Below are 27,865 nucleotides of genomic sequence, written 5' to 3'. Positions count from 1 at the left end.
AGTACGACATCTTGTTTGCACGTGAAACACTTACATCCCGTACAGAATCTCCTGAGCTGTCACATAGCTCTAAGGTTTGACGAGGAGAGTGTCTTTGACGAAGAGCACGGACGCACAGGCGCTGCCTGACGCATTGTTGATGACCAGATTGACATTCTACGTGTACCCTTTCTCGCACTATTGATCAGCGGCGGTAATGCGACGTCGATTGTCTCCCAAATGCCTGGGACACCTGACCATGCCATGTCAACGTAGCGCCAAACGGTCCTCAAGGAAGCCTTGGGGATCAACACGCGTCGCAGTAGAGTGTGAAGCAGTGCACGAATGTCTGAAGACTCCGGATGAGAGCCGGTTTCAGGGAGGGCGACAAGCACGGACCAAGATGCAGAGCCACCATCGGGTCTCCCAAGCGAAGGACACTGAAACGGAATCCGAGGATCAACACACCGAGCCAATCTTGCTCGAGGGCTTCGCAGGCTTCTAGCGGATGCGGGGCCCCACAGAACGTATTGAGTCATTGACGTACCCCGCATGAAGAGGACAATCACAGCCGGTGAGTTAGCACGTCACACCGTGAGGCGCTTGATGGAAGCGAGCGTGTCGTCGACGGGTGGCGCCTTCAGGTATCGTCATGGGACCGCTATTAGACGATCAGTCGCTTTGACGGGTAGGTATGCAGGGTGTCCCTACGTGTCGATGCCTGAAAGAACAACGTATGAGCGTCCGAGGATTATGCCTCGAGGGAAGTGAGCTTTGAAGACTGAACGAGGGCCTGCAAACCCGTTCCGAACGGGAGGGGTCCTCCGCGAGGGGCCGCGTGAAAAACTTGAAGTTGAGTCGCGTAAGATGCGCAAAGATGGCTCAACAAGATCCACTGACCGGCATTGCGACTTGCAGTTCACACCTCCGGCTGGTGCACATGGCGCTCCGAGCAGAGCACGATTCGGATCAGCCGCAATACACGTAATAAGGAACCTGGGGTCAGAGCAAAACGGGCATGCGTGGGGGCACTGTCATAAATACAGCACTGCTTCCCAGGAGGTTGCACGGTCGGCGCTATCGCCCACGGCCGTCGGAATCACGGACTCCTCAGTGTTTGGTCGCCGCAGACGGTTGCTAAGGAGGTGCAAGGAGCAAACGTGGTGCATGGCACGAAAGGATGGAGGAAGATGCGCGTGCTGGCCAACTGACGGCGATGCTGCAGCTGCAAAAGTCGCAGCTCGAGGCGACGGACCCGAGCGATGATATGGCGCACAAATTCTAGGCCCGCTGCCACTGAGTTTGAAAACCCTGGCGTCGTTGCGTGCAACCGTATATATAAATGACGTGGGATTTAATCGCCGACAGTTGCACAGGCCTGGGCCCGTCCCACCGAGTCCCGTCAGACTTAATTCGCAGCATTTCCGTGGCCTTTTCTCCTTCGCCAAACGTCCCGTCTCTCCTTCCGTTTCATTCTCCTTTCCCCTCCTCGCATGGTGGCGATTCCTCCTTCGTCGCCGGAGCAGGACCCGTCTGCGCAAAATACCCCATCACTCGCGGACCTTAGTCGAAATGCTTCCGTCATATCGTCCTCGTCCAGCTCCAGTTCTACTTCGGACTTGACTGTGCAGACTCCTCGTCACCGTCCGCGTCCTCTCCGTAACTTCTCATCACCGGGTAACGCTGCGCGCTCAAGGAGCCCACAGTCACCCACTACCCCGCGTGGATCGAGACCGCCAGCATACCTTGCGCGAGAGCTAGGTCTTGCGGAGGCAGAAGGCGACCTAAGACCGCCATCCCGCCCTCACTCTACGTCGCGCAGCAGCTCTGCCAGTGGGCGCGCCAGCGCATGTGCGGATGACTTCTGGTTTCTCGAGCTGCTTGGAGAGGGTTCATATTCCGAAGTGAGTTGTTCACGTCCTATCCTGCGGATGCCTTCATGTCGTATCTCATGTAGGTCGTGCACGTCAGGCACAAAGCGACCGGGGAAGAATTTGCCATCAAGATTATCAATAAGAACCATCTCAAGAAGTACTCAAAGGTGCAGACAGCCATGGCGGAGAAGAACGCGCTGGTAAAGCTTGGTGCTGTTCACCCGGGGATTGTGCGGCTGCACTCTGCATTTCAGGATCAAACAGATCTATGTCAGTCCTCTGTCCAAATTTGACTTCTCAAAGTGTCCTGAAATTCACTCGACGCAGACTTCGTCCTGGATCTGGCCCCTAATGGGGAACTCCAGTCGCGAATATCCAATCTGGGCTCGCTCTCTACCGAGTGCACACGCGTTTATGCCGCACAACTAGTCGATGCGCTAGGGTACATGCACTCGCAAGGCGTGATCCATCGGTAAGCTGATTTTCTATCGTGCCTGTTGTTATGCTGAAGGTATCCCGTTGCCGTACAGTGACCTCAAGCCCGAGAACCTGCTATTGGATGACGCCTTCCGGATCAAGATCACAGACTTTGGAACGGGGAAAGTTCTGGGCTCGGGAGGTCGGTCCCTCTCTGCCGACACGTGCCAATTTGATACGGTGTGTCTGATTGGCTTCCAGGCGAACGCGCGAAGACATTTGTGGGCACGGCACAATATATATCGCCGGAGTTACTCGAAGACGGCGAGACGAGCGAAAGGTGTGTTGATTATCGGTGTCGATATCACATCCGATGGCTTATCTTTATGTCACAGCTCCGATTTCTGGGCCTTGGGCTGCATCGTCTATCAAATGATTACAGGACGATTTGCGTTCCAGGGCCTGTCGGAATATCTGACTTTCCAGAAAATCAAGCAGCTCGACTATTCTTTTCCCGAGGGCTTTGATGAACAGGCGAAGGACCTGGTCCAGAGGTTGCTTGTGTGTCCTCCCGAACGCCAGTGCATCGGTTGCAATTGCTAATGAACCCTCGGTGGTTGTAGGTGCGGGATCCCGCGAAGCGATTGGGTGCAGGTCCTCTTGGGAGTGAGTATGACATGCAGGCGCTCCGTTCACATCCCTTCTTCGCTTCGATCAATTGGGGCACTCTGTGGACGGACCCAGTACCACCTCTAGAGCCTGGGCTCTTCAAGAAGCAGCCGAAAGCATACTCTAATGGCTCAAGTATGGACTGCGGCACGGCCTGGGACAGCTTGGTTGGCAATCAAGACGGAACCATAGATGAGGGAATTCCATGGGCAACTGATGAGGAGACCTCCTTCTTATTTGGTTCTGGAGCGAGGTTCACGAATGGCAATGTCTATTCAGAGGAGGAGGGACCGATGGGCGAGCAGCGTCCGTACGCGTTCCCACCCAACCTTGATCACAACAATGGGGATGCGGACGATACCCCAAAGTTCATGACGCGTGTCGACAAGTCTGACACTTCGACGGTCCGCTTCACAGGCATGCCTTCGGCAAGGACTGCCGTCTCTGATGATGACGAGTTGCCGACTGGCGGCCATCCTATCCTCGATGTCCCGGGCGTCCCGTCGGTCGTGAAGGCGCACCCTATTGATGTGCCTGCGTCCAAGGAGGCAGTCGTGGACTCGTGCTCTACAGGCTCTGCAACCAGCTCCTCAGATGGAAGTGCAGTCGAAAAGCTTGGGGCAGCGATGGAGACAAGCGGGATCGATCGGGGACGGAGTCGCGACCAAACGCCCTTGGTGGGCAACGGTATGCTTGCGGATTCAGACTTGTGAGTAAATAAAGTGGAGGTTGAGTTTGCTGGTGGACGGGATGTCTGACAATTTTCGCAGGACCTCACTGTTGTTACCCAATGAAACTATCCTGTTCAACTCGAGTGTGGAAGAGACCGGGCCGAAGCGACGGGCTAGCCGACTGTTTGCGATGGCCGTTACGCCGAGGAAGATCAAGTCTCGGGAACTGGTGTTGACGAATCATCGGCTGCTTTGCCTCAAACACAAGCCAGGGCGCGCTTATAAGATCAGGACTGAGCTACATATGCGACCATTGGAGAAGGAGACGGAGAAAGACGGCCGTCAGAAATTAAGCAGTGTAGAACCTAAGGGCGACCGGGAGTTTGTTGTAGTGACGGTAAGCGTTGACGCCAGTCACTCATAGATCTGCCAGAGCTTATGATGGTCGTTATTAGGCCGCCAAATCGCATACGTTTCGTGTTGCAAGCTCCTCAATGGCGACTCTGTGGATACGCAAGATACGGGAAGCTTTAATCATGCACGCAGGTACCGCGCCTGCACCTGCGCCATCTCCTACTTCTGCGTCTGCGCGAACGAAATACGCACGCGGCGCTTCTACCTCTCGTATACGGACATGACGTTTTTTTTTCGAAAGATAATAATTGGTGGTTTATCTGATATCTATTGGAATCGGGACGTTGCTATTGTCGGACACGGCGTACAACATTGTACTCTCATAGTGTTATCATTACTTGCAACCATGTATTCGTAGCATTCGCACATACGATTGTCGTTGTTTTGCCCACACCCCTGATTGTCCTGCATGGTTATCCAAAACCCGGAATAATACAGAGTATATACGGTAGATACTTTTGAGCGTTAGATACCATCCACATGGCACTGTGTGCTGAAGCTTAGCCAGGAGGGAGGAGGCTGGCGTCCACGCCGGCACCGTCTTCAGCTTCATCGCTGCTCTCAGGTGCTCTGGCAATGGGTGTACGCGGCATTACCATAAGACCTGTCCATTCAAGTCAGTAAGCCCGGACGGCGGACATCATCGTTAGACTCACCAGTCCGAGCAGCCTCCAGGATACCAAATGGCTTGAGCAGCGCCAAGAACGCCTCCACGCGGCTCGTCTTGCCGCACATCTCCACGATCACGCTGTTCTCGCTCACGTCCACGATGCGCCCTCCAAACTGCGAAGATAGCACAGACACGGCGTTCAGGTTGTCGCTGCGTAGGTGCAGCGCCTGCGTTGGCGTGAGCGGCGGGGGGACCTGCGCCTCTTGTTCTGGGCGCGCGCCGCGCTCAAAGTTTTGCACGAGCGTCATCTCTCGCTCTAGCTTTTCGGCGTTGTGCTCGGCAGATAGGGCGAGCGAGGACGAGATGCTTCTTCGGGGCTCGTGAGTGGGCCCGCCTTGCAGCTGCTCCTCCACGTATTCGGGACCGAGGATGGAGACTTTGACAAGGAGGAGCTCGCGTTCGATGCAGTGTGTATCCGTGTAGTCAAGCACGGCCCACACGGGAACCTGTGCATGGAACGGTGAGTGGGAGACAATTGGAGACAATAGACTAGTTTCGCACCAAGTCTTCTAGTTGCCTGCGTGCCTGTTCAATGACACCGTCCTGGCCGCGGAGGACGATGCACATCCGACTCAGGTCCCGAATCTCAGTCCGACACACAACTAAGGAGTCGATGTTGAATCCACGGCCTGCCAGAATACCCGACACGCGAGATAACACTCCCGGCTCGTTCTGAACAAGGCAGTTCAGTACATGCCTAGCTCGGAATATCAGTGTCCTGGGCAAAGGGAGCCGCGAGCACGTCGGACGTACTTCTTGAATGGCTGCAAGCTCGGCGGCGGCGTGTTGTAGAGGATATTCGTGACAGCCTCCTCCGCTGTCCTCGGACGTAAGTCCATGGCCGGGAGGGGTGGCGGACGGTGCTGCAAGGTCGTTCGCCGCTTGTAGTCCAACGCAGAGGTGGAATCATCAATGGGAGGTGGTGGCTTCGGCGCAGGTTCGTCGGCTGAGCGTCTGCACATTGATGAGGAGAAGCACCGCGGCTTGAGCATCCGCCTTGCTGCAAAGCCCCTGCGGGCTGCAGTAGGGATCATGATGGGATGGAGGGAAGCAGGAGGGAGAGCCGTTCGCGCCTTCCGATTTCCCTGTACGATCGAGTCAAGTTCAGTGACTCACGTGAGCTGCGACTCTCGGCTTTCGCCGAGCCAAGTCTAACTGGTCTTACTTTGGGCCATAGTTCTGCAATTGAGGCTAGCTTGAAGCTTGAAGCTTTGAAGCTTTGAAGTTTGAGGCTTGCAGAGGGAGGGTGGACTACACATGATTTGTATATATTTATGTACCTTTTAACCGGGATTTATGATAGAAATGCCACAGCGTGCGAGCAGAGCATCGTGGCACCGAAGCTACCATTTATGGTAGACTTATTACTCGATTTGGCAGTCCAGAGTGCCACTCCAATTTGAGCCTTGCGCACATTCTCTAGTTTGCTCATTTACACTTCACCAATATTGATGTTTCGATTTTACATTGCGAGATATTACTGAATTAAAACTTCCGCGTTTGAGTCCAGCAAACTCCGCGTGGATGTGACACATCGGTCTGCCTCTTGCCCCGAACCTCCGTCCCCCTTTTGAAGAATTTCTGTTGATGTTTCATTACTAAGACGGACATCACAATATGTTACTTTTGAAGATTCTAGAGTAGCACGCCTTACGGCATCAAACCGCTCGACCCCGATATTTTGGTCGGGGTGTTTGCTCGAGTTTTCAACGACGTATTCAGTGACGAGGCCGCTATACGCAAGAACTTGAAGATTTCTCTCTCCGTGTTCGCGTCTCCGACGAACCAGCGCTTGGACAGTGGTCTTCGTCGTTAATGACCTGGTTGCTTGTTTTGAATTTTGTCAATTGCCAAACCCGTCAGCTGCACGACGACGAAGTGGCTTGAAGAAGTTACTCATCTGAACGACGTCAATGCGAGGTAGCAGATGAGGAACGTGAGGGATCGCGATCCAGCCTGAGAGACCGTCAGCCACAGCCGGCGTGCATGTCCCTTATGCGACGGTCATCACGTCGGAAGTCTAAGCTGTATCGCGCAGCTAGTTGCGTGCATTTGCTTATAACATGGAGCGCACAGATTATGGAATCCGTCGAGCCAATCGCTTTAGAGAGTGATTTCTGGCATCGACAAGTACCCTGACCTCCTCAAGGCTCATTGGCAGTTCGTGTCGAATCCCGCTAGTCCAGTTGTTGCAAGTTGCTGTGGCACTAACGCCTTCACGGCCCTCAACTTGACGAGTCGAATGCAACAATGAGGCCGTCGGGCCCGTATGGTGAAGGAGGTGCTCCTCATAGGCTCATCCTACTCTCCTGTGGCGCCACTGGCGCGAAATCACCCGTGGGCCTCTGCCCCTGAGTCTACAACGGACATATGATGCTATCTTATAAGGTGGTAGGGCCGGCGCCGGCAGCGCCCGCTACGACGAGCGCAGTTATTTAGCCAGTGCGGGCGCTTAACAGGAAGGAACGATTTCGGAAGCGCGGTGAGTTCGCTCGCAGGTGAAGTGGTGGTGGAAAACGAGTAGTATTACACGAGGAGAAGGAGATAATTAGAAGGAGCGATTACAAAGAACAGTAATGTAAGGCGAGAGGAGCATGCAGATTAGAAAGAACAGGAACATATAGATTACGAGAAGAGGAATTAAACGGTTAGGGTGAGTATATACGTTAGAGAGAAAAGAAACGAAGATGAACAGTAACGGTACACATAGATAGAAAATGGGAAAGGCAAGGAGCATTATAGCGGAGTGAGCGCGTTCAGTCGGTCGTATCCATGCGGTGGTAGCGTGCACGCTTGGAAGGAGTGGCGTTGAAATTATTGAACGCATATGCACGAGCGTTCCCGAGAAGCATCGACAAGGATAGATGCTGGAATCCCAGCATAGGATCCGTGCACAGCGATTCGCGACATGAGTGAACAGAGATGAGCACACGAAAAATACGGTAGGAGCCAAGGAGGTGTGTGCCGCCGATCGCTAATTTTCGCAGAGAGCCTTGTGAGCTTCAAATCGACAAGACCCACTACTGTCGTAGCGGGAATTCTTGCCTTGTTCGACGTTTCGCAATTGACACCCAGGAAGGTTCGACCACAATCGCACCGTTCCGTTGCCATGCTGGCAAGCCGCGCCTGCCGATTCCCTCAAACAGTGTGCATTCCGAGTCGTGCTAGACATCTTTGGCGATTCGCATATCAGCTAAACTTCCATCCCGGTATACGTCTTCGTAGCCTCCGTCACCTCCATCTCACACCCTCGTCGCGCCCTGACACCGAGACACTATTCACTAGCTCGTCGAATCGTTGGCTCTGCAACGACGAGCTGCGTATCTACCAGTCCTTTCATTGATATACGCCACCCCTCCTCATATCCTCGTGTCCTCGCAGAACACAAAGTCCGATCTGCTCCGTTCAACCCCGACGCTCTTGAACATGTGGCGTGCAACAGTGTGGATGCTCAGCACTGTACATCATGGGTGAAAATAGGAGAAGGTGTGCCGCCTCACTGGCTGGTCTATGGCATGTCGCTTAGTTTGTCTTCAGGGTCTTTCAACAGAATCTTCTTGCTCCGTTTCGACAATGGAGCGGAGGTAGTCGCCCGTATTCCTTTGCCGCTCATAGGCAACGTTGAGCGAACGATAGCCAGCGAGGCTGCCACCATGTGCTACGTTCGCGAGAGGTGGATTAACAATCGCTCTCGCAATGTGCCCCTTCCTCCTAAGGTTCTTGCGTGGAAGGCGTCATACAACAATCCCGCACAGACGCCGTACATCATTCTGGAGTACGCACCAGGCATTCCGTTATATCCTCGGTGGCCTGCAATCCAGGGCGAGACCGCTGGTGCAGCCTTGCAGAGCATCGCTGAGCTAGAATGGGCGTTGCTTCGCCAGAATTTCTCTCACAATGGGTCTCTGTACTTTGCAGAAGACGCGCCGGACGGCGACGAGCGCAGCCGTCCTCTGTATACAGATGATGACTGTTATCCTGCCGAGCTGAATCGGGAACTGGCCGCCAAATATCGGATTGGGCCGACTGCAAATCGTGAATGGTGGCGTGCAGGCTATGGCAATGTGGATGCTGACCGCGGACCGTGTACGTTCTCTGGCTCTACCAACAGTGCAGTTGTTCTGATATGATCGTACAGGGCCGGATATGCAAAGTATGATCAAGAGTGCTGCGGAGCTCCAACTGCGTGCAATGGACACCGTCGTCGATTTCTCGTCCCCGCTTGTCAAGCCGAACCCCAGCGACATCCCTTTGCTGCGCTGTCTGCTGAACACCTGCATTCGCATCGCTCCCTTCATCATTCCCTCCGACCCCGCCATGACGGCCCCAGTGCTCAATCACCCGGACCTCTCACTCAATAACCTTATCGTCCCGCCCGAGGGCCTAGCCTATGTTCACCATGTGATTGACTGGCAGGGGGCGACTATCTCCCTTTCTGCATGCAATGTGGTGTCCCCACAGCAGTGGCGTACACAGAGGGAGTGGTCCCGATACCGGTAGACGGCTCGATGCCACCATGGCCCGACAATTTCGACGCAATGTCGCCGGAGAAACAAGAATATATCCGCATACAACATCGCTACGCGTGTCGGCACAGGTTGTACATGCAGATCGTTCCCTCGTGGGACCCTCTGCGGGCCAATGTGTGGGCCCTCCCTCATTGCACAGCACTGGAATTCTTGGTGCCGTTCATCACGCGCTGCGTCGCCGATGGCCCATTGGATCTTCGCGGTCTCCTGGTCAGTCTGCAGGAGAGATGGAGCAGCATCGTAGACAGCCCCTGTCCAATCGACTTCACCGCAAAGGAGATCACGGCGCACTGTGAGGAAACTGAAGCTCAGGCGGAGTACGAGCGCAATGTGAACAGACTGCATGACGTAATTGGGTGCCTGAACGACGGATCCGTCAGGCCCGAGCAGTTGGAGAGTGCGAAGGAGAAGATGGAGCTCTGTCGACGAGAGTGGGACGAAACTGCTATGAAGGGTCCTTTCCCTTTTTACGAGGGCGCACACTCTTACTATCTCGTCTGATAGTACCATGCTTTCTAGGCCAATACCACGCGCTATCACTTTTGCAATTCATGCTAGGTCCGGCATTGTACGGCAATACTGAGCGCGCTTACTCGGCACCTAATGCGCACGAACACGGTCATGCACGCCGCCGAGCCTCAACCTGCTCACGCGGCTGTCGACAAAACGATCCCGTCGTCCACTCCGAGTCGTACGACCCGCGTCCCCTCGAAGACGTGACGAACACGCCGTCGCGTCAACGTTACTTTACATTCCGATGCTCGATGGACTTGGCATTGCCTCCTCCGTCTTTTAGGACTTAGCGTCGCACACCTGCGCCGCAACTCCCTCATCTTAAATTCAGTGTAAACTATTCTTATGCTATGTACATAGGTTGCTCTTCATTCTCTTACACTACTACAACCCATAATATACTCCTTCCCGCTGGGCGTGAGCCGGTTGACCTTTTGAGCAGCATACAGGAGTCTGGCATGCCCTGAGTCCCCTGACGCGCGTACTAGGAGCCCATCGTCAAACGCGCCCTCGTGACACTAGAGACACCTCACACCAGGCGTGACCGCGTCCACAGTTGTATGCTGTCGTTGCACTGGATCCAGGGTAAGTACCTGGAAGAAACTGAGTCCACGTTCGCACATCAAACTTACTACTTTCTTTGCTGCTCTCTTCAGGAATTCTGCCAACACTAAACGCAGTGTTTGTGTCGTACGCGCACTGGGTATACGGACGTGTCACTATCCTCAAACCTGCTGCGTGCATTACTCTTGTGCGTACTCTTGCTTGCTGTTCTCCTTCTACTCCAGCATTGTGTCTCTTTGTAGAGTGCAGCATGCCGGAATACCCCGAGTATCAAGCACTGGCAATCAGTTCCGAACCTACGTTGCGGAATACATTGAACGTACTCATGCAGGGGCGTCCCCCAAGGGTCTGTATGTCCATGTTTGCATCCTGAGAATGTTGCCATCAATAACGGCGCACGTGGCTCAGACTGTGACCGACGATAACTTCCGAACGCGCCAATTGCGTGCACGCAACACAACCGTGGCCGTCATCCGGCTCTCAAGCTATCGTATATCAAGTTTCACGCTCAAAGCTCAAATTCATACACAGTCAGCCCGACCTGTGATCGACATGAGTGGTGTATCCAATGGCTCTAGCATGAATGCGAATCAGAGGAGGACTATGAAGAGCACACGTCGAAATGCCTCCAAACTACCGGACCTTCCTACCTCTGAAAACTCAAGAGAAGAGCAACTACGTGGAATTTTGAGGCATACGCTCATAACGGGGCAGTTCTATGACGCTACCATCTATGCTTACTCTCGCCGTCGTACTTCTGGCGTGACTGACATGCCACGGCCCGTTTACGCCAATAGCGTCATGTTGCAGAATACGTCCGATTACTTCGTCCACCGTGCGCCCCTCTGGCTGATTTCATGTGCTCACGGGTATTCACTGATCTAAGTTTCATAGTCTTCTCTCCAGAGGTTATGGAGAGTAGAACCGGCCTGTGCGAGACTCCATCCTCGGACGGATCACTCGTCGGCAATGATGCATACGACTATGCGTCGGACAGCGATCTCGAGAGTGAGGACGAGTGCGCTTCCGGAAGCGATACTGCGAATGATATAAGCACCAAGATCGTGTGCATGTCATCTCACGACAAAACAGATATGCAGACTGAAAATGTACGTGCTCACGAGTCTTCCTGCCCACGCATGTGGCGCACTCCTCACTCATACATCGTAGCGTGATTCGAGAAATCGTACTGTTTCCCTACAGCAAGATGAGAAGCCTGGACGAACACTTTTCATCAAAAACATTGCTTTAACACGTTAGTGACCGGAACATAATGTACGCTACGTTGGCCTCATGTCTCCTGCTCAAGACTGCAGGCCTTTGTGTTTTACGTCTTCACTGGAGAAGTCAGGTTCGCGCCTCTCAAATCACAAAACCGCGACGCCAACGAAGCTCCTCAAGCACAAGATTCGTATGCACCATTGTGCTCTCCAAAATCTATGTACCGCCTCGCGGACATGGTATATCCTCTTTTCTAGCCCCCAAAAGCCATTCTCACAGCTTTCTCAGTGTGACCTGGCTGAACTGAAAGCCCTCGCTCTCGAGGACATCAAAGCCAAGCTCTCTCAGGAAAACATCCTGCAGGAGCTCTTCTCGGAATTCACACCATTGTAAGGCGTACTCTCTTGTATAATGCCTCAACCACCCACTGACACACGTGTGAAGGCACGATGACGTTCTCCACGCCGAGATAACGCTTCTCACCGAGAACGCCCTCTCCTCGAACGTCATTGCCGAGATGCAACACTGGATTGACCGTGCGACCAAGGGCCAGCCGCAGCATGGCAACAAGGTCTTAACTGCTCTCTTCGCCAAGTTGGCTGCCAACAATCCCGCACGTGGTGGGCCACCGATTACTCGTGAAGAACATTCGGTGTACCCGCGGGCCTGCCCGATGGGTCACCAGAATTATATCACTGACAGCTCTGGTACGATGCATTTGACTATGCAGGGTAGCGTGAAGGGGATTTACTGCACCACTTGCCAATTTTTCTTCACCATTTGAGTAGGACAGATGCGTGCTGTCGTGTTCAAGCGGTGGGTAGCCGCATCTGCTGTAGGATATCTTGTGAGACTGTAACGCTGTTACGATACTCGTACCTTACCTGGTTCGCCCCATGCATTTGAGATCCAGACACTATATGGATGAGGCCAGACTCCTTGTACAACAGATTTAGTTACAAACGGCGAACTAGCAACCGACGCCGTAAGTTCGAATTGTGGAGGAGAATCAATACAGTCCACGCACGGGCTATCATATAGAATGCCGTAATACCCTGCGTCATTAATGTCCGCGCTGGCACACGCGCGAGGTTATCTGAGTGGACGATCGATGATGTCCACAGGGGCGTACATGATGCTTGGGCAGGAACCACGCTGACCGGACTTAAGTACGAACAGCGCCGGAACGACGTAGATGTCATTGACCATGCGAGTGGTCTTGTGGAGACAGCGTGGTATTGTCTCAGCAGCCGGTGAATTCCATCAAGCGACAACCTGTCGTGCCATACATCCAGGGGAAATACGTCCAACACCGTAACACGACCGTCTGGCACGACTTGCTACACGGCGATGGGACGCGATATGATTCCAATCCACCAACGCTCCCACTGTGGACTGATATTCTGTCAGCGAGCGACGCTGCCATGATTGTTGATTATCACATGCCAGACGCACGAAACGGCTCACCTCCGCTGCAAGATTGGCGCACAAGAAAATCTCTAAAGAGCCAATCGCCGGTTATCACAGATGCGGCGCAGAGCCCCTGGACGCCTCCATTTTACAGAACCGTTTGGTTCTTTCGGGAAGACCGGGAACTGCTTTAAGGTCCAATGCTATCAGAATGCTGCCTGGCGTCGAACTGGGACACTCTTGCGGCCATTGCCACTGGATGGAAACATTCTGTCAATAGAGAATGCTTGGCATGTCATCGTTTGAGGAGCAGCGAAAAATCCTGACATCGTCATCGATTATCTTTTTTTTCTATACAACTTGCCGTAAGTGATGCTCGTTAGACCTAGTCATCGACTCGGAGACGGCTGAGTCTATCAAGCCTCGGGACCGTGTGACGAATGCGGTGCATTCAGGCAACGGTAGAAGTCTTGAGGTTTCCGTTCTGGGGCATTTATGATGTTTGCTCTTCTAGTGATGCGCATCATGCGATGAGCTGCATGTATTGTTGCGAACAACACGGGTTCTACACAACTCACGACAATATGATACGTCAGTATGTTTGAACGCCGCTTCCCGAGGGATGCAGTGCGCCTTCGTCCGCACGACGCCAAAACTGGTCACAATGTTCTTCAGACACTTCCCGAGTGGCTCGTCTGTGCACTTGTGTCGATCGCGGTGGAGGGTTACGGAGACCAAAGAGCCGGAGTTTCAGCTCTGCTGTATTCTGTACTGCGATCGCAGTGATGTACAGACTGCAAAGCGTCTTGTCGTAGTATTAAAAGCCAGTGGGGAGAGGGAGATGCGAGCAACGCAGCATCGGTGAGCCTCAGGACCAAAGCGACAGTACCATGGCTGGTAGTTCACCCGCTTCCATGGACATAACTATTTGCTCACTAACAAGTGATCGATCCTAGACCCGCGTATGAACTTGAACAATTGGCTTCAAGCCAACATGAGCACGAGCGTTTTGGAGTGGGAGTATGCCTCGCACGGCACCGGACGTGCCATCATGTGGACCGCGGTTGCCTTCGGTGAGTGAGCCCCTGCTTCTCAGTTATGTGAACTGACACTTCTTCTCACAGTCAATGGCTTCGAGTACGGGAGAGGCACCGCTGCGAGCAAGGGCGCTGCAATGGACATTGCGGCCCAACAGGCTCTCTCTGCGCTTCAAGCTCGGGCCGCTGGACGCTAGGTAAGAATGGCCAGGCACCAGCTGTATGCTGCATGCTTACCGTGATTCTCCTCTGAAGTGATATAAATTGAAATGCATTGCACTTGGAGCGGCTGCATCACCCGCCCTCCAAAGCCGTCTTCTTTCTTCCCAGTCTGTCTACATCATCTACTCATTATTTGTCGGCCGTTGAAATGCTACAATAACGCTAATTGCTCCTGTAGATTAGTGTCTCGCGTTACGTACTCCATGTAGCCAATAGTTGATAGTTCTGTAGAATGAATAGCCTTTTCAGTCATATTTTGGAACGATCGTTGTTAGCACCGTGCTAAATGCGCGTTTGATAACCAAATCAAGGTATTACTCGTGTTTTCCTGTGTGCAATGCATAAAACCAGTGTCTTGGAACCTCGAGACGTCGGAAAAGTGAGTACGAGCGGATGTGCTCGCATTTCTAAGTATGAACGATCATTTGTGCGTTTGCGGAAGCATCTGCTGGGTTCCAGTGCAGGTCACCTCTTATATCCTGGACCGTAGGTCAGATTACTTCTTGGAATACGCCACGTACGTACTATAATGACTCGCGATGGACTCGGGATGTACTTGAATATCGAATCTGTCGTGCGGCTTTCGCACACGCCTTGATGCCATGACTCATCGACGTTCGTACAGAATTTGCAAATCAGCTTCCGAGGAAGCAACTCGCACCACCGCCATCGTTTGTTGAAGCACATGTCGATGTCGCCAGGTGCCAATGTGATCCAACACAGCGAGAATGTCGGCCCAAGGAAGGGTGATCTCCACGTTCGACAACGTCTACGTGGGAATCAATTGTGAGAAGCAAAATGATAGTATACTGCATTCCAGGAAGAGAGTGTTACGAATGATAGGCGTTGTCACATGGCCCCTTGTGTAGCACCGCGATGCCAGCTCCTATCTCCGCTCAGGACTTGGTCTGAGAACCTCAGCAGGTGCGTTAGCAGGTCCTCCTTGGATCCTAGTTCTTTTGCAGCCGCCATCTTTTTCATCTGTGGCACGAGCCACTGCACAGCGCTGGACCCGGCCGTGGACTGCCAACAAGAATCCTGTGAGAGTTGAAGCTGAGCCTTGCGCTGCGCGCTTGCCACTGCCGCTGCCGCCACCACCTAGGACTACAGACGTTCCCGGGCACACCACGGAGAACCTATTTGAGCGACCTTCAGAAAGTGTCATGTTCACCGATTCGCATGGTATGGCTGCCATGTGGAACGGGAAGGCGCCATCGCAGAGTCAACGACAGATGTCGGTGCAGTCGGCGCGTGAGTTGACTCGACCTCTCATGTCCCGTCGCCCTGGGTCTCAGAGGCACCCCACAGCCAGTACAGCCATGTCCACTGCTACTGCATCCACCCAGCCCAATCAGCCATTGTCAGCTGTGGAGCGTGCGATAAAGGAGTCACTCCAATCCTCGATGTTCCTAGACGTCAAATTTTATGTGTTTTCTCGTCGATCGTTCGCAAAAGATGGCATGATCCGAGTCGATAATCCACGGCATGTCCTCGCCATCAGCTCTGTACTGAAGAAAGCCGACTATTTTGAGAAACGTGAGTGCCGTTTAGTGCGATCGGATTATCAGTGCTCTGACTGTGCACCCAGTGCTATCTAATGGCTTCGCGGAGTCCGGCGCTAGGATACCTGTTGACTCACCTTTCCCCGAAGACAAAATTCCCTACACGAACGACTACGATTATGAGTCAGACAGCGATCTAGACGATGATGACCTCGCCTCCGATATGGACATGTCGGAAGATCTCAAACCTCCATCTCGTCGAGGTAAGTACTCCCATACGCGCCACACTACTGTAACACCAGACTGACTTTCAATAGCAGGCAAGCAACGCATCACACCAGCTTCCAGCAACTCTCGCGGATCCGACGGGACCTCCATCGAGCTTGCGGGACAATGCCAGCAAATCATCGTGAACGATGTCGCGTACCACACGTAAGCGCCCTCTTTCTATCTCTTCATGAAAATCGCGCTGAGAACTCTGTCCAGGTGGCGCGCGCTTATATTCTACTTGTACTTTGGCAAAGTCAAATTCTTGCCGCTGAGGTCTTCGGGCGAGGAGGAGAGGAATCTAGAAATGGCCAAGGCGTTGAGCGATTCCGATTCAATCCCGCCATGTTCTCCAAAATCGATGTACCGCCTGGCAGAGAAGGTAATCTGCACTCCATGACACTGCGAACACAGCTTGCTCATGGCATGTACCAGTATGGTATCCCCGAGCTGCAGGAACTCTCCTTTGAAGCAATCCGTGCCCGCTTATCGGCACAAAACATCGTACAAGAGGTTTTCAGCAGGTTCACTTCTCGGTCCGTAATATCTTCTTCCCTCTATGCCACAAGCACCCTGACTGATTCCAAACATGTACTCGCTACTAGGTACGACAGAGTGCGCGAACTCGAGATCAAGATATTCCACGATCATTATTGCGAGATCCGCGACTCGTTCGCGGACATTCTTGACAGGGTCGTGCAGGGCGAGTTCCCTCATGCGGGTGAGGTCCTCAAGACGCTGCTCGACGTCAAGAACGGAGCCGTTACGCGGTCCTCGGCATTACCACGGAAGGACCCAAGACACGCGCCCGCCTTCAGTGTTGGCGGGGCGAGCAGCGCGGGCCCCGCGCGCGCTGTGTACGCAATAGGCAGTTCTACCAGCAGCACCTCTTCGTCAGTGTTCGGTCCTTCCGGTGGTAGTTCTACGAGGGTCCGTGGCGGGCTGAGGGGTAGCGTTGCACCACCGCCGTACAGGGTGACCAGCTGGGTCCAACCGGAGACGTGGACACCGAGCTTCGGCTCTGCCAGAGCTTTCGGTGATGGCGACGACGACGCGTTTTGAGCTTGTTCGTCTTAATCCCGAGCTGCTGACGAAAGAACCTTCAGTGCTCGGTGACTACATCCCACCCCCCTTGTAAATGTAGAGAAGTTGAGTTGACCCCTTGACTGTACCGTTCTCATGTAGGTCGGGTGATCTGTTGTAGATCTATCGCATGTGGAGACGGTTCCGCACAATCGAATATCATGCTGTATATTTTCACATCCGGATTTCCTTAGCTCATACGAGGCAAGACAAGGATATCCATTCTGAGTGGACCGGGAAGCAGAAAATGATGCCGCAGCCGCTTGCAACCTAAAGCACTCCACATCATACAGACCCATGCGACTTCGCCCACACGCGTCCCGCCAGGCCTAGCACGCCTCCCCTCCTACATACCTCCTCCAACACATCCATCTGCAAATCCGCGCCCATGGCGCCAGTCACAGCCACCGCCACGCCGCGTGGGCGGCTTGGGTCGAAGCCCACAGAAATCTCTACGAGTCCGGGCATGGGCGGGCGCTCCGGCGAGGAGAGCAAGAGGCGCGTGTGCGAGGAGGGAGAAAGGGAGGTCGGGTCAAGGAGGTCGGGCGGTGGCGGTATCGGGAGCAGGAGATTGACCGGCAGGCGGCGTGGCGTGAGAGTACCTGATTGAGGCGGAAGCGTAAGATCTCACAACTTATCATTGTACAAAAAGAAGGACGTACCCTTCAGCAGAGCATCAAGGTCGTCTTCGGTGGCGTCGTCATCGCCGAGTTCTTCCCCGGGCTCACCCGTCAAACCTTCGGGAACCCAGTGCTGGGCACTGATGATCTCGTTTAGCCAACATTGTTCCCTGACGACCTAAGACATCATGCTCGCTCAACAAAGGAATGATGAGATCAAGCACACGACGAACCTCAAGGATTCCCCAGATCTCTTTGACAGTCCGGACCGGAACCTTCTCTAGAATGAAGCCTGGCTCTTCTGGTGAAGTGAGCCGATATTGCAACGGGGGATGGGTGGACGTTGGAGACGTCTAAGCGATGATTGGTGATTAGATCAAGCATGATACAAGCTGAACGCGTACATAAAGCGCTATGAATCGTTCCGGCGCAATGGGGTTCTCGCGATTAAGCTGCGATAAAATTATCAATCGATATCATCAATCTGTGCTACTCAGGACCGGAGAAAAGAAATGTAAAATCGTACCAGCAATCCGAGCCAGCTGCCCATCCCGAACGCCATGGGGGCGCTATTCATGTGGTCCGTTCCACTCAACGGATTGATCACTAGCTCGATTTCGCGCATCCTCGACTGGCTCATCACCACCCCTGGATACTTTCCCCCGTCCGTGAAGTCCAATATCCAACTGTAAGCTTGCCCTGCGACAAACCCGGGCTCGGATGACTGCGGCAGGGGCAGCGAGAAGTTCGTTTCGTGTCCGCTCTGGACGAGTGGGAATGTCGGCCGCGTGGCGAGGTCGGAGATGTTGATAGAGTCCGGAGAGGATATCGGCGAGAAGGACCGGGTGAGCGTGAGCGTGGCGAGAGTGACTCCCTCGGGTCGCGGGTGGACGGAAAGTTGGGAACGGAGATGAGAAAGGGGGATGTCGAAATTAGGGACGGGAGAAGTGGAGGGAGGTGCTGAGCTAGGCGAGGAACGAAGCAAGAAAAGATATGTCCGTGGGGAGATGTGAACTAGGAAAGACATGGAAGGAGAGGTGAGGTAAGGAAGAGGCAGAGCATGCGAACGCATGAGAAACACGTCTAGTGGCACATAAGAACTGGGCTGCGACCTGGATGATTGTAATGTTATCGAAGATCGAAATATGATGGAGTATGCCCACCTCGAAATCACTTCGGCCTCTTGCGTGGCGAAGCGCTCCGTCTCAAGAGCTAACGCGTCCATATCGCTGAACCATCGTAGGCCGTTGGCACCTTCGTTAGTAGCCAGTTGATCCAGCTGCATGAGATACATCATGTGCTCCGCGAACAGCCTGCCTAACCTCGCAGCCTCGACGCTGTCACGCTCGTCCGCCTCCTTCTGTACCTCCGTTAGAAAGTCACCGATACGCATTGCAAGAAATCCATCAAGAGATAGAGATCCCTGTTGTGTTGCCGCGCCATTCAGAATGGCGTAGGAGGTCTTCAGGGTCGCAAGTGAGACTTTGGGATTGTCTGAGTCGCTCCTGTCCACGGACAGTTCGATGTCTATGACGAGCACCTTGCCGCCTAGGACTACCATAATCCGACCATCGCGCTCTTCTTCTCTGAAGGCTTCCATCCCCGCTGATGAGCCCCATGTTTCTAGTCTTGAGACGCACCAGTCGGCGATCATCATGCGTTCCAAAGGAATGTCTTCTCCATACGTGATTCCCTCGCGTTTCCGCAGGCTGTCCAGCGTTGAGCGTATATTCTGTTCGGACTGAGCATGAGAGAACCCTGTGAATGAGACGAAGTGCGTCACGCCGAAACAATGGAGATTCTGACGCGGTGCAATATCTGGGCAATCGAGGTATGTTGCCTATACAGCGAAATCAACTTTTGGTCCGCTAGCGGGAGCGACAGATGCGTGCTGAGCGAGTGAGAGATCCTGTTTGTCGCGTCGATAACAGCATGCAAGAGGTTTACTGGCGTATCTGGCTCCGCAGCGAATGGATGGAGAGAATGTGAGGAGAATGCATCTTGCCGCGAAGTCAACTCATGCAGGACGGAGAGCAGGGTAGTTGATGTTTCTCCACGGTCTTGTGCAAAGTATTGTTGTTGGTTCATCGCCTATTAACAGAGTTCAGTTCAAAGAAAAGGGTTGGCGTACACGCTAGTGCATGTGGCCAAAGACATGTTTGAGAATTCAGGGCCACCACGTCTTCGGTGATTGCCGATGGCAATCAGCAAAAAAAAACTTTGAAACGCACAGTCACTTGAGTCCGACTCCCACAGTGACTCGCGAATGGACCGGCAGCGGTGTGCCTCCAATTCTCAGCTTCAAAGGTTGTCTGAATAGCTTTCTAGCATTTTTATGGTTGTTCTCCTTGACGAGATGTTCAGCAGTCTTTCCTACGCTCATTTTCGAACGGTTTGGCTGCTTACAACAGTCGAAGTCTTCAAGTCAAGAGCCATTCAGAATGCCTCAGAATCGCGCTGAATTAGTCAAGATGTCGCCAGTAAATGCCCCAAAATTTAGCATCATGGTAACTTTGTGCCATGCCCTTCATTCTCTTCGAATGGGCCGTGCCTTGTGCCATATTTGCCCATGACGACACATGTTCAGCATAGTCGAACTCTTAATGGGACAAGCGATAAACATCGTGTCTGTGTATTACCGCTAGCCTTCAGTGCACACGCAGGATACGTATGCAGAATTGATATCTAGGAAGCAAATTCATCATTTCTATCTCTAGGGGTCGAATAATCTACATGGCACGATCACGAAGGACTCCATCCGGAGAGTATGCTGCATGCTGCTGATAGCAATCGTTCTGCAGAAACTTCGTGACGCTGTAGAATGGGTAAGTCAGGTTTCACTCGTAATATGCCTGTGCTGGCCCCACCTAACGTCCAGTCTGACGCTTGAGTGCGGTCAAGGTTTGCTCAGCAGCAATCTCTGTCGCGACATTCCTACTGACGCCAGTCCCTCTTCCGTACTGAACGCCGTCGACTGGAAAGGGTTAATTCATCAATCGTCGAGACCGTAAGTCGGCAGAGGATCCATATACTCACTATAAGCAATCGCGGTCCAAGTAGGGGCATGCTTAGGGCCGCTCGTTGAAACATCCCAGGTCAAGGCGTTCCTTTTTGAATTCGCCTGGAGCCAGTTGTTCAGCTGCATGCGCCACTCTGTGATTGAATGCTCTTGAGTAAAGAAGTGCGTCCTCTTCAGACGATGGCTTACCAGAGGTACTCATAGTGCTGAATTCGAGAGTTGAACAGATAGTTGACTTTGTGCTACCATATTCTCGTTTTGCGCTTGCTTAAATACGGGCAGAGACAGCGCGGTCATCTCAACTATGCGGAATTGTGTTGTTCAGACTGCAGCAATAGCGGACTGCCGAGTATTGCTTTGCTGTCTTTCTGCAGCGGGTACGTCACAGAGAAACATGTGAGGCAGTCTCAATCTATCATGGGAGCATGATGACGACCACCCGGTTGAGTGGCTATGTATCTAGACGCAATTAAAACATCGTGGTATCCCATATCAGTTTTCGCAATGAATTACCGCAGTACCTCTCGAGCCTCACGCTTTATCCGCGTTGGAGTGCAACTCTGAGTCAAAAGTGGACATTGCCAGTAAGTCGTCCCTTTCTGTGCCGTAATACTTGCATCTGTCCACGTCCTCCCGATAATTGATCGAAACGACGCTTTCTAATTTCCACACCTGCTCCTAAAATTGGCTTAATGTTACGATACGAACAACAGACGCGTGATACAACAGGCTCTCTTCCCATTTTTTTGCGTTTGCGGAAAATGAGTCACAAATGTTGAAGAAAGCCTATATGTTCAAACGCAGTTGAAAACGAGGACCTCGGCCTGCATTGGTGCAGTACACGTCTATGTCCAGCGTTTGCGTCAATCACCGATGTATGCGGGAGCAGCACAGCCCAAGATACACCCAACGTCACAGACGTCTAGAACGGAGACGACCAGGCAATTGGCCCGTGCACCTGATGAACGGATTGGCTTCCGGTCGGTGAGAATCTCCCGTGCGCCAATCCCGTCCGTGATAGACGGTGTTTGAATGGTTTCTTATGATTCGAGTAGCGGGATGGAGCTGTGCGCGGGGATCACGGGTGGTTCCGGTAGCCGAAACATGAGTGGGAGCCCAGACCATGCTATACAATGTCCTTCTGCTATGTCTGCTCTTGATGCTATTTCCGGCGAAGGGGCCGAGTCGTTTACGTCCACTACACCATGCTATATCAGCACGCCTCATCCTAACCTTTCTTTTCTTTGAGTGCCGGCGCCTGTGGCAGATCGGAGATATTGACCGCCAAGTACTGTCACGCCTGATGACAGTCAAAGGCGCTATTGATATACCGAAAGACACAAGTAGGTCACTGCATAGAAGGCTCTAAACCATGACATTGCATATGTTTCTGCAAACTTACATAGGTAGCGAAAGGCAGTCTATGGAAAAAACTTGAACAATACCGGCAAAGTCACGGTAAAATAGCTGCCGTTTTTACCGTACGTGCTGTATTCTGTATCAGTACAATCTGTACTGAAATGGTGGTCTGAAATGATGGTTAGAAACAGTAATAGACATACAGCTCAGGAAAACGTGCTTAACGTCCAGAAGCCTTGCGCTTGAGAGCTCTCAGCGTTTGTTCAGCTGCCACCTCCATTGCGGCGCCCTTAGTTGCCCTGCTGCCTGCTCCGTACTCGATCTCGTCAACTGGGAACAGATAAAGTCAGATTATCAATGGGCATCAGGATTACGCTCACTGTAGGCGACTGCGATCCAAGTAGGGGCATGCTTCGGGCCCCTTGAGCTGATCTTCCAAGTCAAAGCGCTGGGTATGGAGTTGGCCTGAAGCCAATTATTCAGATCCATACGAAAGTCTAGAGACGCCATCATGTCAATGCAATTATGGGCGTGCTCGCAAGGTTAGTGCTCGTTGAGTCGGTGACATACCAGGCATGTTGCTCCTGCCGTACGTTCTGACGGTGATCTGTAGATATGGCTATGTCAACCGCGCTGGGCTGTCCTGCTCGTCCTGTTCGTTGCTCGTTTTAACACTGAAGGCTACTACCTTGTGGTGTCGGCATCACAGATAATCGCAATCCATTTGTGCAGACGTCAGCGAGTCTCAAATCTCCGAAGGCCATCTTCTGTGTCGTCTTGCTACCTCCGTTGGAAAAAGGCGGTGCACCACCTATTCTGAAATTTGAGGACTTCCACGGACACAAGGGGCGAACGGAAGTCTATGCGATTGATATCAGAGAACTGGTGCCGTGCGGCATATACATACAATTCATTTACCTTTGTTTCAGTTCCTAATGCGTTCGCATGTCGTCTGACACGGAAAGGACCCATTAAACAATTGCAGTGCAAAATCCCCCATGTGGGCACCATGATGTCTGTCAGAAAGCCTGATTTCTATTCCGCGGAGATGCGAGGTGGAACCGACATCGTGAACCCTGGATCACCTTGGCCACTGCATCGGTCAATGTAAAACGCAGACCAGGACTGTAGATAGATTTGTGGCATTCGTACGAGCACCCATACTTCAATGACCCAATCATCGGAGCACCGCAATTTATGGATCATTGGTCCCACTGAGTTGTTGGCACGAATAAAAATACCACGTAGACTTCGTCATGCTATGCTTTTTTTTATTGCAGTCTACCGTAACTGCTGGAACGGCATGTAGCGCTTGAGACGTCTACTCCAGTGCTGCGCCGGGATGAGCCTTGTTCCGGAGTGGTTTCGATGACAGCCACTAAAATGCAGACGTCCAAAGTTCCACACTTTTGGCGCTTGAAAGCTTGAAGTTTCAGGATATGATCCGCGTGCCAGTCTTTGCTGATAGTCATATAGCAGTGATATCCTTATTTCTGACATCGGGTATACGCCGAGACAGGTGCAGTGCTTGAAGTTTATACGAGCAATATCATGTGTTGATCGTGCATGTTGAACGTAGTCGTCAGTGACATGTACACCGACTCCAGCAACACAGCCGCTGATCGCGAGAGCTTGAAAGCGCTATGATCAGTTTGTAATTTAATGGTTCGTGTTGCACCGTATAGCTAGCATGACATCTTGGCAAGAATGTTCTTGCTGCCGATTTGCTTCAGTGCGTTGCATTGAACATCATCAAGTTCCTCACGGTAAGTGACTCTAGCGCTCATATGCAACGGTCTAGTACTACTCATATCTCACAAGAGTCTGAGTACGTATCGATGGGAGTCCTCTCGCACCTCGCCATGCTACGTTTGTTGATTTCACCAAAAGGGAGCGTTCATTTCGTGGCAACGAGTCTGTTTCAAGACCACCGTCCTCATCGTCCGCGATTCTCGTTCGTAGGCTTCTGCACCCATTTGGTCAATTAATGCGCCGCTATCCCGCTGTCCAATTTTCTATTAAACCCCAGACAGCACTTGCTTTTTATGTAAGCAATACTAGTTTCGAGGCAATGGTTGTGGCCATTCAACGAGTCTCGTCGAGAGTCGTTTGGCGCACGATTGTCGCCGTGTGCCATGGGTTCCCACTCAAAGACACTTCTAAAGCCTTGCATCGTGCCTCTGATCGGAGCAGCTGCAGGCCGACATCGACCTGTGACGCGGGTACCCTCAATAATTGCTACAGGCAAAGCCTCGGCTGATTGGTGGACATGAAACTGAAATGGAGAGCAATAACGTACTGCCGTGCATTGATCAAGTCTGTATTTGGTGTTGATATGTCAAGAATTGTACAAACATCAGCCTTTCAATCAATCCCACATATAAAGTGGTGGCAAGGAAACCTACGATCTCTGTGAGCCAGACTAGTGAAAGCAATTGGCAGCCTACCAAATTAACATCCTAGTTCCACCGTCCGCAGTCACTGCATTCCTTTTTGAAACTAGTGCCAGAACAATGACGACAGACGAATGGCACGCGAGTTGCCGCCAGCTTCTCGAACAGTATGGCGAGAACGTCACCGCTTAGTGGACCTAATTCGCCTGCGGCCACTTTCGCAATCCAGTCTGGCATAGCTGCAATGACATCAGGCGTTAAGCCATTGTCGAGCAAGTATGCCACTTCGGCTTTCTGAACTTCAGGATATCTACGCCATGTGAATGTGCAGAAGCTGCCAAAGGAACAATCTCACCTCGACGTCAGTGTTGAGAAAAGCTCCTCCAGAATGTTATCTGGAGACAACTTTGACTTGATGTCCTCCAGAGCAAGCTCTTTCAGCTCCTTAATTTCGCACTGCAACGAGCATTCAATCACAGCAAAACGAGCGTGATCAAATATCTTACCATATGGGCGAACCGATACATCGATTTGGGAGAGCACTGAGGACTATCGTAGGCCATTCTATGCGTACTGGCCTTCTCTCGACGTATTGACGTAGGTTGCGAGCGCAATGGTGCAAAGTCAACTTTCTTGGTCAATGTGTAGAATGCGAAGGCCTTCAAACTGTGCGAGTAGTGAGGTTTGAAGAGGTCCATGACAGCCACGCGTATCATGCACATACGTTTTGTAAGCCACCGCGGGAAGAATGCGTCGAATTCGTCCGTGATCCGCAGAGCCTGACGTCTTTGCATCCATTGGAGACTCTTGAGCTGAAAGAGATGATGAACTCTGTACGCTATTCAAGTTCATCAGATCCGACATTGATGGGGAAATTAAGACTCGCTTGAGCAGCCTCAAGCGAGGCAACGCCATTGTCATGGTTGTCTTTCAATGGCTTGCGTTCTTGGACGCTGGCGCTTGAATGCGTTGCGAGTCGTTGGAATGGCTTGGATGAAACGCCGTCCATATCACCCTCCGATTCATCCACGTCTTCCAGATCGCTGTCAGATGCATAGTCGTATTCCTCGCCATCCACAGATGCTCTATCAGCCCAATCCGCAGAGAGCACTGTGATGCCATGTATTACAATAATGTGAGGCCAAGTCGAGTGTTAGAGACGTACATCGAGCAAAGTATTCCGATGCATTTTTCAATGCAACACTATTCGCGTAAACAGGAAGAAGCCCATCTACTGTCCCAGAGGCAGTGCGATTGGAATATGCATGAAGTTCTGCATCGAATAGCATGCCGTTGGAAATGCCAAAATTGAGGACGGCGAAGAGAATTTCATCTACAGAGGCGCCTCGAGGCACAATAGGTTCAATGGCTCCAGGAGGCGGTGTACCGTCGTCCTGAGACCGCACAGTTTTCTTGCCTGTGACGGTCTTGAAAACCATGACGTAGAGAATTAGCCTCGCTGTGTGTGTGTGAGAGAGAGAGGGCAGAGAGGGCGGCAGCGAAACAGAATGTCCTCGTCGCGTTGTATGCTATGCCGACGATCACTCGTTGATATTCTCACGCCAAAGACGCCGGCGGCAATTACTTTGAGACGTAGGCTTCTGCCTAAAGAAGTTCGTAAGTAAGCATAACAGAGGTGCTGTGAAAGCCAGGACAATCATCAGGGATGGCACCTGCAAACATCATCGTTGTCAATTGTGTCACATTAATTTCAAGTCGTGTTGCAAACATTTTGTTCGAAAGGCCTTATCTTATGAACTCACGCGGCAATGTAGTTGCCGTCATCGCCGGGAGGGACTACTTACTAGTTTCAGGCTGAACGAAACACAGAAATTGACGTATACTAGCTTCAGCAACTACTACACACAGACTCAATTGATCGGTAGCCAGGCACTGCACCATAGAGCCTAATACACTACATGAAATGGCGTCATTCTCAAGGGTGACGTTGAGTTGAGACGGGTGGAGGCTGCATAATGTCAGGCGCCGATGGAATAACTCATGAACTAGAGAACCTAATCACTAGGCCTCAGTATTCAATTGTCGAGTCAAAGGAAGGTATATTTGCGCTAAATTTTGAAAGTCATAGATCTGGAAGCTGTGTCCTTTCACGATCGACTCCGGAGCGCGTCGTGAGCAACAGGGGTATAATTGCTGCAGAAGCAACATTTACATTATGTCTGACTCTTGCGGTATGCAACTCCGAAGTATTTGTGAAGGCTGACGGAACGGGACACACTACCGATAATAGTATTAAGCCGGATTTCTATCAGACTCGGACGATCATCTCTCTTCCTGCTCGTGCCACTTAATAAAACTGGTACTATATTTTATTTCATACTAGGGAAAGGATGTTGCACCATATTTCAGAGCTGAAGCCCTACATGTAGTAGGGACTCGGAAGCCTCATGTCGCCACAGACGCGCTCATCACGTGGCCGCGTTCAATACCAATAGCGGGCCGAACCTTACTACCAGTGCCACACCATGCCGAGCTTCATGGACACAGACCAACACTCTCAGAATTAGCGCTACACATAGTTCCGCTTCCCAGGAAATACGACGTGGCTATATTGCTTCCCCTATGTGAGTTCGCCATGCGGCGTCGCATGGAGATCTAGTCGTGTTGTGCCATCCTGAGACACGATGCTGCTGTGACTGCTATGTGAGATTTTTCAGCAGTGTACGCCAGATGATCCAACTTGAATACCACGACTCATGCTCCAATTGCACGATACTCCACCGGCGATGAGGCGGACTGTATGTCGTCTGTGGCATGTTCAATTAATCATTTTCGAATCTAGTTGGAGGCAGTCCATGCTGTAAGATGCAATTACTATCACCCAAACCAGCCTCCCTGTGTTTAAGCCAGTCTGTGCTGCATATGTTTATCAAGGAGAAGATCGTGTCATTATTTGAAGACATGTCGGTCGATTCACTGCAAAATTGACACACGACGCCGCACACCCGACAACGACTTCATCCTTCGCATATCTTGATATTCATACTCGTGGAGTACTCCGCTCAAGCACATGCGGATATCCGCAATCTATATGTAAAGAGTCCCCGTTCGTTGTCTAAAAGATAGTGACGTTGCTGCCCGCATGATGAGATCCATGCTGCTGATGTTGGATATCTAGGTATCTGGATATCGTGCTGTATGAACTTCCTCAAGCAAGTATTCATTCTCTGCTATAAAAGAATTACTGTGTGTCTCGGAGGCATCGTCAGAATTTTTTGCGGACAGAGTAGCCAGAACATCCTCAGCAAGCCTCTCGACCAGCCATGTCTGGTTGTGCGTGATATACTTCATTACTTCCCGGCCGCTCTCAGGCTCACAGATGACCCTTCAGACTGGCGTACGAAGTTGAACACTCTCTTTCAATCAAATAATAACAGGATCAACATAAGCTGGAAGACAATTTCGTGCGGT

General features: G+C 52.0%; 10 protein-coding genes across 10 annotated transcripts; 5 read left to right on the top strand and 5 right to left on the bottom strand.

Moving 5' to 3' along the window:
• Window positions 1-1,472: 1,472 nt before the first annotated feature.
• Window positions 1,473-4,052, top strand: LAESUDRAFT_735975 (kinase-like protein; the record flags this gene model as incomplete). The annotated part of the gene is made up of 9 exons (XM_040910644.1): window positions 1,473-1,883; window positions 1,937-2,123; window positions 2,181-2,325; window positions 2,384-2,472; window positions 2,532-2,610; window positions 2,666-2,831; window positions 2,894-3,648; window positions 3,710-4,007; window positions 4,035-4,052. The coding sequence occupies 9 exons, from the start codon at window positions 1,473-1,475 to the stop codon at window positions 4,050-4,052; spliced, it is 2,148 nt and encodes a 715-aa protein (XP_040766164.1).
• Window positions 4,053-4,524: 472 nt separating this feature from the next.
• Window positions 4,525-5,686, bottom strand: LAESUDRAFT_649268 (acetolactate synthase; the record flags this gene model as incomplete). Its single annotated transcript, XM_040904161.1, has 4 exons — window positions 4,525-4,628; window positions 4,681-5,140; window positions 5,196-5,391; window positions 5,448-5,686. The coding sequence occupies 4 exons, from the start codon at window positions 5,684-5,686 to the stop codon at window positions 4,525-4,527; spliced, it is 999 nt and encodes a 332-aa protein (XP_040766163.1).
• Window positions 5,687-7,803: 2,117 nt separating this feature from the next.
• On the top strand, window positions 7,804-9,194 carry LAESUDRAFT_649018 (uncharacterized protein; the record flags this gene model as incomplete). Its single annotated transcript, XM_040904148.1, has 4 exons — window positions 7,804-8,014; window positions 8,076-8,180; window positions 8,232-8,780; window positions 8,833-9,194. The coding sequence occupies 4 exons, from the start codon at window positions 7,804-7,806 to the stop codon at window positions 9,192-9,194; spliced, it is 1,227 nt and encodes a 408-aa protein (XP_040766162.1).
• Window positions 9,195-9,232: 38 nt separating this feature from the next.
• Window positions 9,233-9,724, top strand: LAESUDRAFT_757655 (uncharacterized protein; the record flags this gene model as incomplete). Its single annotated transcript, XM_040912339.1, has 1 exon — window positions 9,233-9,724. One exon carries the CDS (start codon window positions 9,233-9,235, stop codon window positions 9,722-9,724), a length of 492 nt encoding a protein of 163 aa, XP_040766161.1.
• A 1,036-nt stretch (window positions 9,725-10,760) lies between these two features.
• LAESUDRAFT_811506 (uncharacterized protein) lies at window positions 10,761-14,165 on the top strand (the record flags this gene model as incomplete). Its single annotated transcript, XM_040914318.1, has 8 exons — window positions 10,761-11,135; window positions 11,195-11,409; window positions 11,471-11,556; window positions 11,610-11,760; window positions 11,810-11,910; window positions 11,966-12,228; window positions 13,888-14,004; window positions 14,056-14,165. The coding sequence occupies exons 1-8, from the start codon at window positions 10,853-10,855 to the stop codon at window positions 14,163-14,165; spliced, it is 1,326 nt and encodes a 441-aa protein (XP_040766160.1). The 5' UTR covers window positions 10,761-10,852.
• A 1,344-nt stretch (window positions 14,166-15,509) lies between these two features.
• On the top strand, window positions 15,510-17,021 carry LAESUDRAFT_757653 (uncharacterized protein; the record flags this gene model as incomplete). Its single annotated transcript, XM_040912338.1, has 6 exons — window positions 15,510-15,726; window positions 15,779-15,955; window positions 16,013-16,124; window positions 16,179-16,341; window positions 16,395-16,495; window positions 16,565-17,021. The coding sequence occupies 6 exons, from the start codon at window positions 15,510-15,512 to the stop codon at window positions 17,019-17,021; spliced, it is 1,227 nt and encodes a 408-aa protein (XP_040766159.1).
• Window positions 17,022-17,305: 284 nt separating this feature from the next.
• On the bottom strand, window positions 17,306-19,804 carry LAESUDRAFT_697349 (uncharacterized protein). Its single transcript, XM_040906305.1, has 7 exons — window positions 19,469-19,804; window positions 18,826-19,403; window positions 18,189-18,774; window positions 18,067-18,114; window positions 17,896-18,015; window positions 17,705-17,840; window positions 17,306-17,644 (listed from the first exon to the last, which is right to left on the bottom strand). Exons 1-7 carry the CDS (start codon window positions 19,748-19,750, stop codon window positions 17,328-17,330), a joined length of 2,067 nt encoding a protein of 688 aa, XP_040766158.1. The 5' UTR covers window positions 19,751-19,804; the 3' UTR covers window positions 17,306-17,327.
• A 725-nt stretch (window positions 19,805-20,529) lies between these two features.
• On the bottom strand, window positions 20,530-21,212 carry LAESUDRAFT_811503 (uncharacterized protein; the record flags this gene model as incomplete). The annotated part of the gene is made up of 3 exons (XM_040914317.1): window positions 20,871-21,212; window positions 20,699-20,815; window positions 20,530-20,636 (listed from the first exon to the last, which is right to left on the bottom strand). The coding sequence occupies exons 1-3, from the start codon at window positions 20,881-20,883 to the stop codon at window positions 20,530-20,532; spliced, it is 237 nt and encodes a 78-aa protein (XP_040766157.1). The 5' UTR covers window positions 20,884-21,212.
• Window positions 21,213-22,260: 1,048 nt separating this feature from the next.
• LAESUDRAFT_769853 (uncharacterized protein) lies at window positions 22,261-23,388 on the bottom strand (the record flags this gene model as incomplete). Its single annotated transcript, XM_040913781.1, has 5 exons — window positions 22,959-23,388; window positions 22,775-22,900; window positions 22,611-22,647; window positions 22,421-22,537; window positions 22,261-22,370 (listed from the first exon to the last, which is right to left on the bottom strand). Exons 1-5 carry the CDS (start codon window positions 23,049-23,051, stop codon window positions 22,261-22,263), a joined length of 483 nt encoding a protein of 160 aa, XP_040766156.1. The 5' UTR covers window positions 23,052-23,388.
• Window positions 23,389-24,464: 1,076 nt separating this feature from the next.
• LAESUDRAFT_66371 (uncharacterized protein) lies at window positions 24,465-25,981 on the bottom strand. Its single transcript, XM_040905079.1, has 6 exons — window positions 25,599-25,981; window positions 25,320-25,543; window positions 25,158-25,264; window positions 24,940-25,099; window positions 24,789-24,889; window positions 24,465-24,743 (listed from the first exon to the last, which is right to left on the bottom strand). Exons 1-6 carry the CDS (start codon window positions 25,870-25,872, stop codon window positions 24,500-24,502), a joined length of 1,110 nt encoding a protein of 369 aa, XP_040766155.1. The 5' UTR covers window positions 25,873-25,981; the 3' UTR covers window positions 24,465-24,499.
• Between the last annotated feature and the right edge of the window lie 1,884 nt (window positions 25,982-27,865).

This window comes from Laetiporus sulphureus (assembly GCF_001632365.1).
Source record: "Laetiporus sulphureus 93-53 unplaced genomic scaffold LAESUscaffold_11, whole genome shotgun sequence".
NCBI lineage: Eukaryota > Fungi > Basidiomycota > Agaricomycetes > Polyporales > Laetiporaceae > Laetiporus > Laetiporus sulphureus.
Note: the sequence above shows the minus strand (reverse complement) of the source record. Positions and strands in the feature narration are given on the sequence as shown.

Excerpts from the sequence above, each read along its gene's own strand:
- LAESUDRAFT_697349 (XM_040906305.1), bottom strand. The coding sequence starts at position 19,750 with ATGAACCAACAACAATACTTTGCACAAGACCGTGGAGAAACATCAACT. Across the intron at positions 19,404-19,468 it reads TTGCCCAGATATTGCACCGC|TCCGAACAGAATATACGCTC; the intron begins GTCAGAATCTCC and ends TCTCATGCTCAG. Across the intron at positions 17,645-17,704 it reads CCTTGATGCTCTGCTGAAGG|GTACTCTCACGCCACGCCGC; the intron begins GTACGTCCTTCT and ends CGCCTCAATCAG.
- LAESUDRAFT_66371 (XM_040905079.1), bottom strand. The coding sequence starts at position 25,872 with ATGGTTTTCAAGACCGTCACAGGCAAGAAAACTGTGCGGTCTCAGGAC. Across the intron at positions 25,544-25,598 it reads ATCGGAATACTTTGCTCGAT|TGCTCTCTGCGGATTGGGCT; the intron begins GTACGTCTCTAA and ends ATGGCATCACAG. Across the intron at positions 25,265-25,319 it reads CCTCGCTTGAGGCTGCTCAA|AGTTCATCATCTCTTTCAGC; the intron begins GCGAGTCTTAAT and ends AATAGCGTACAG.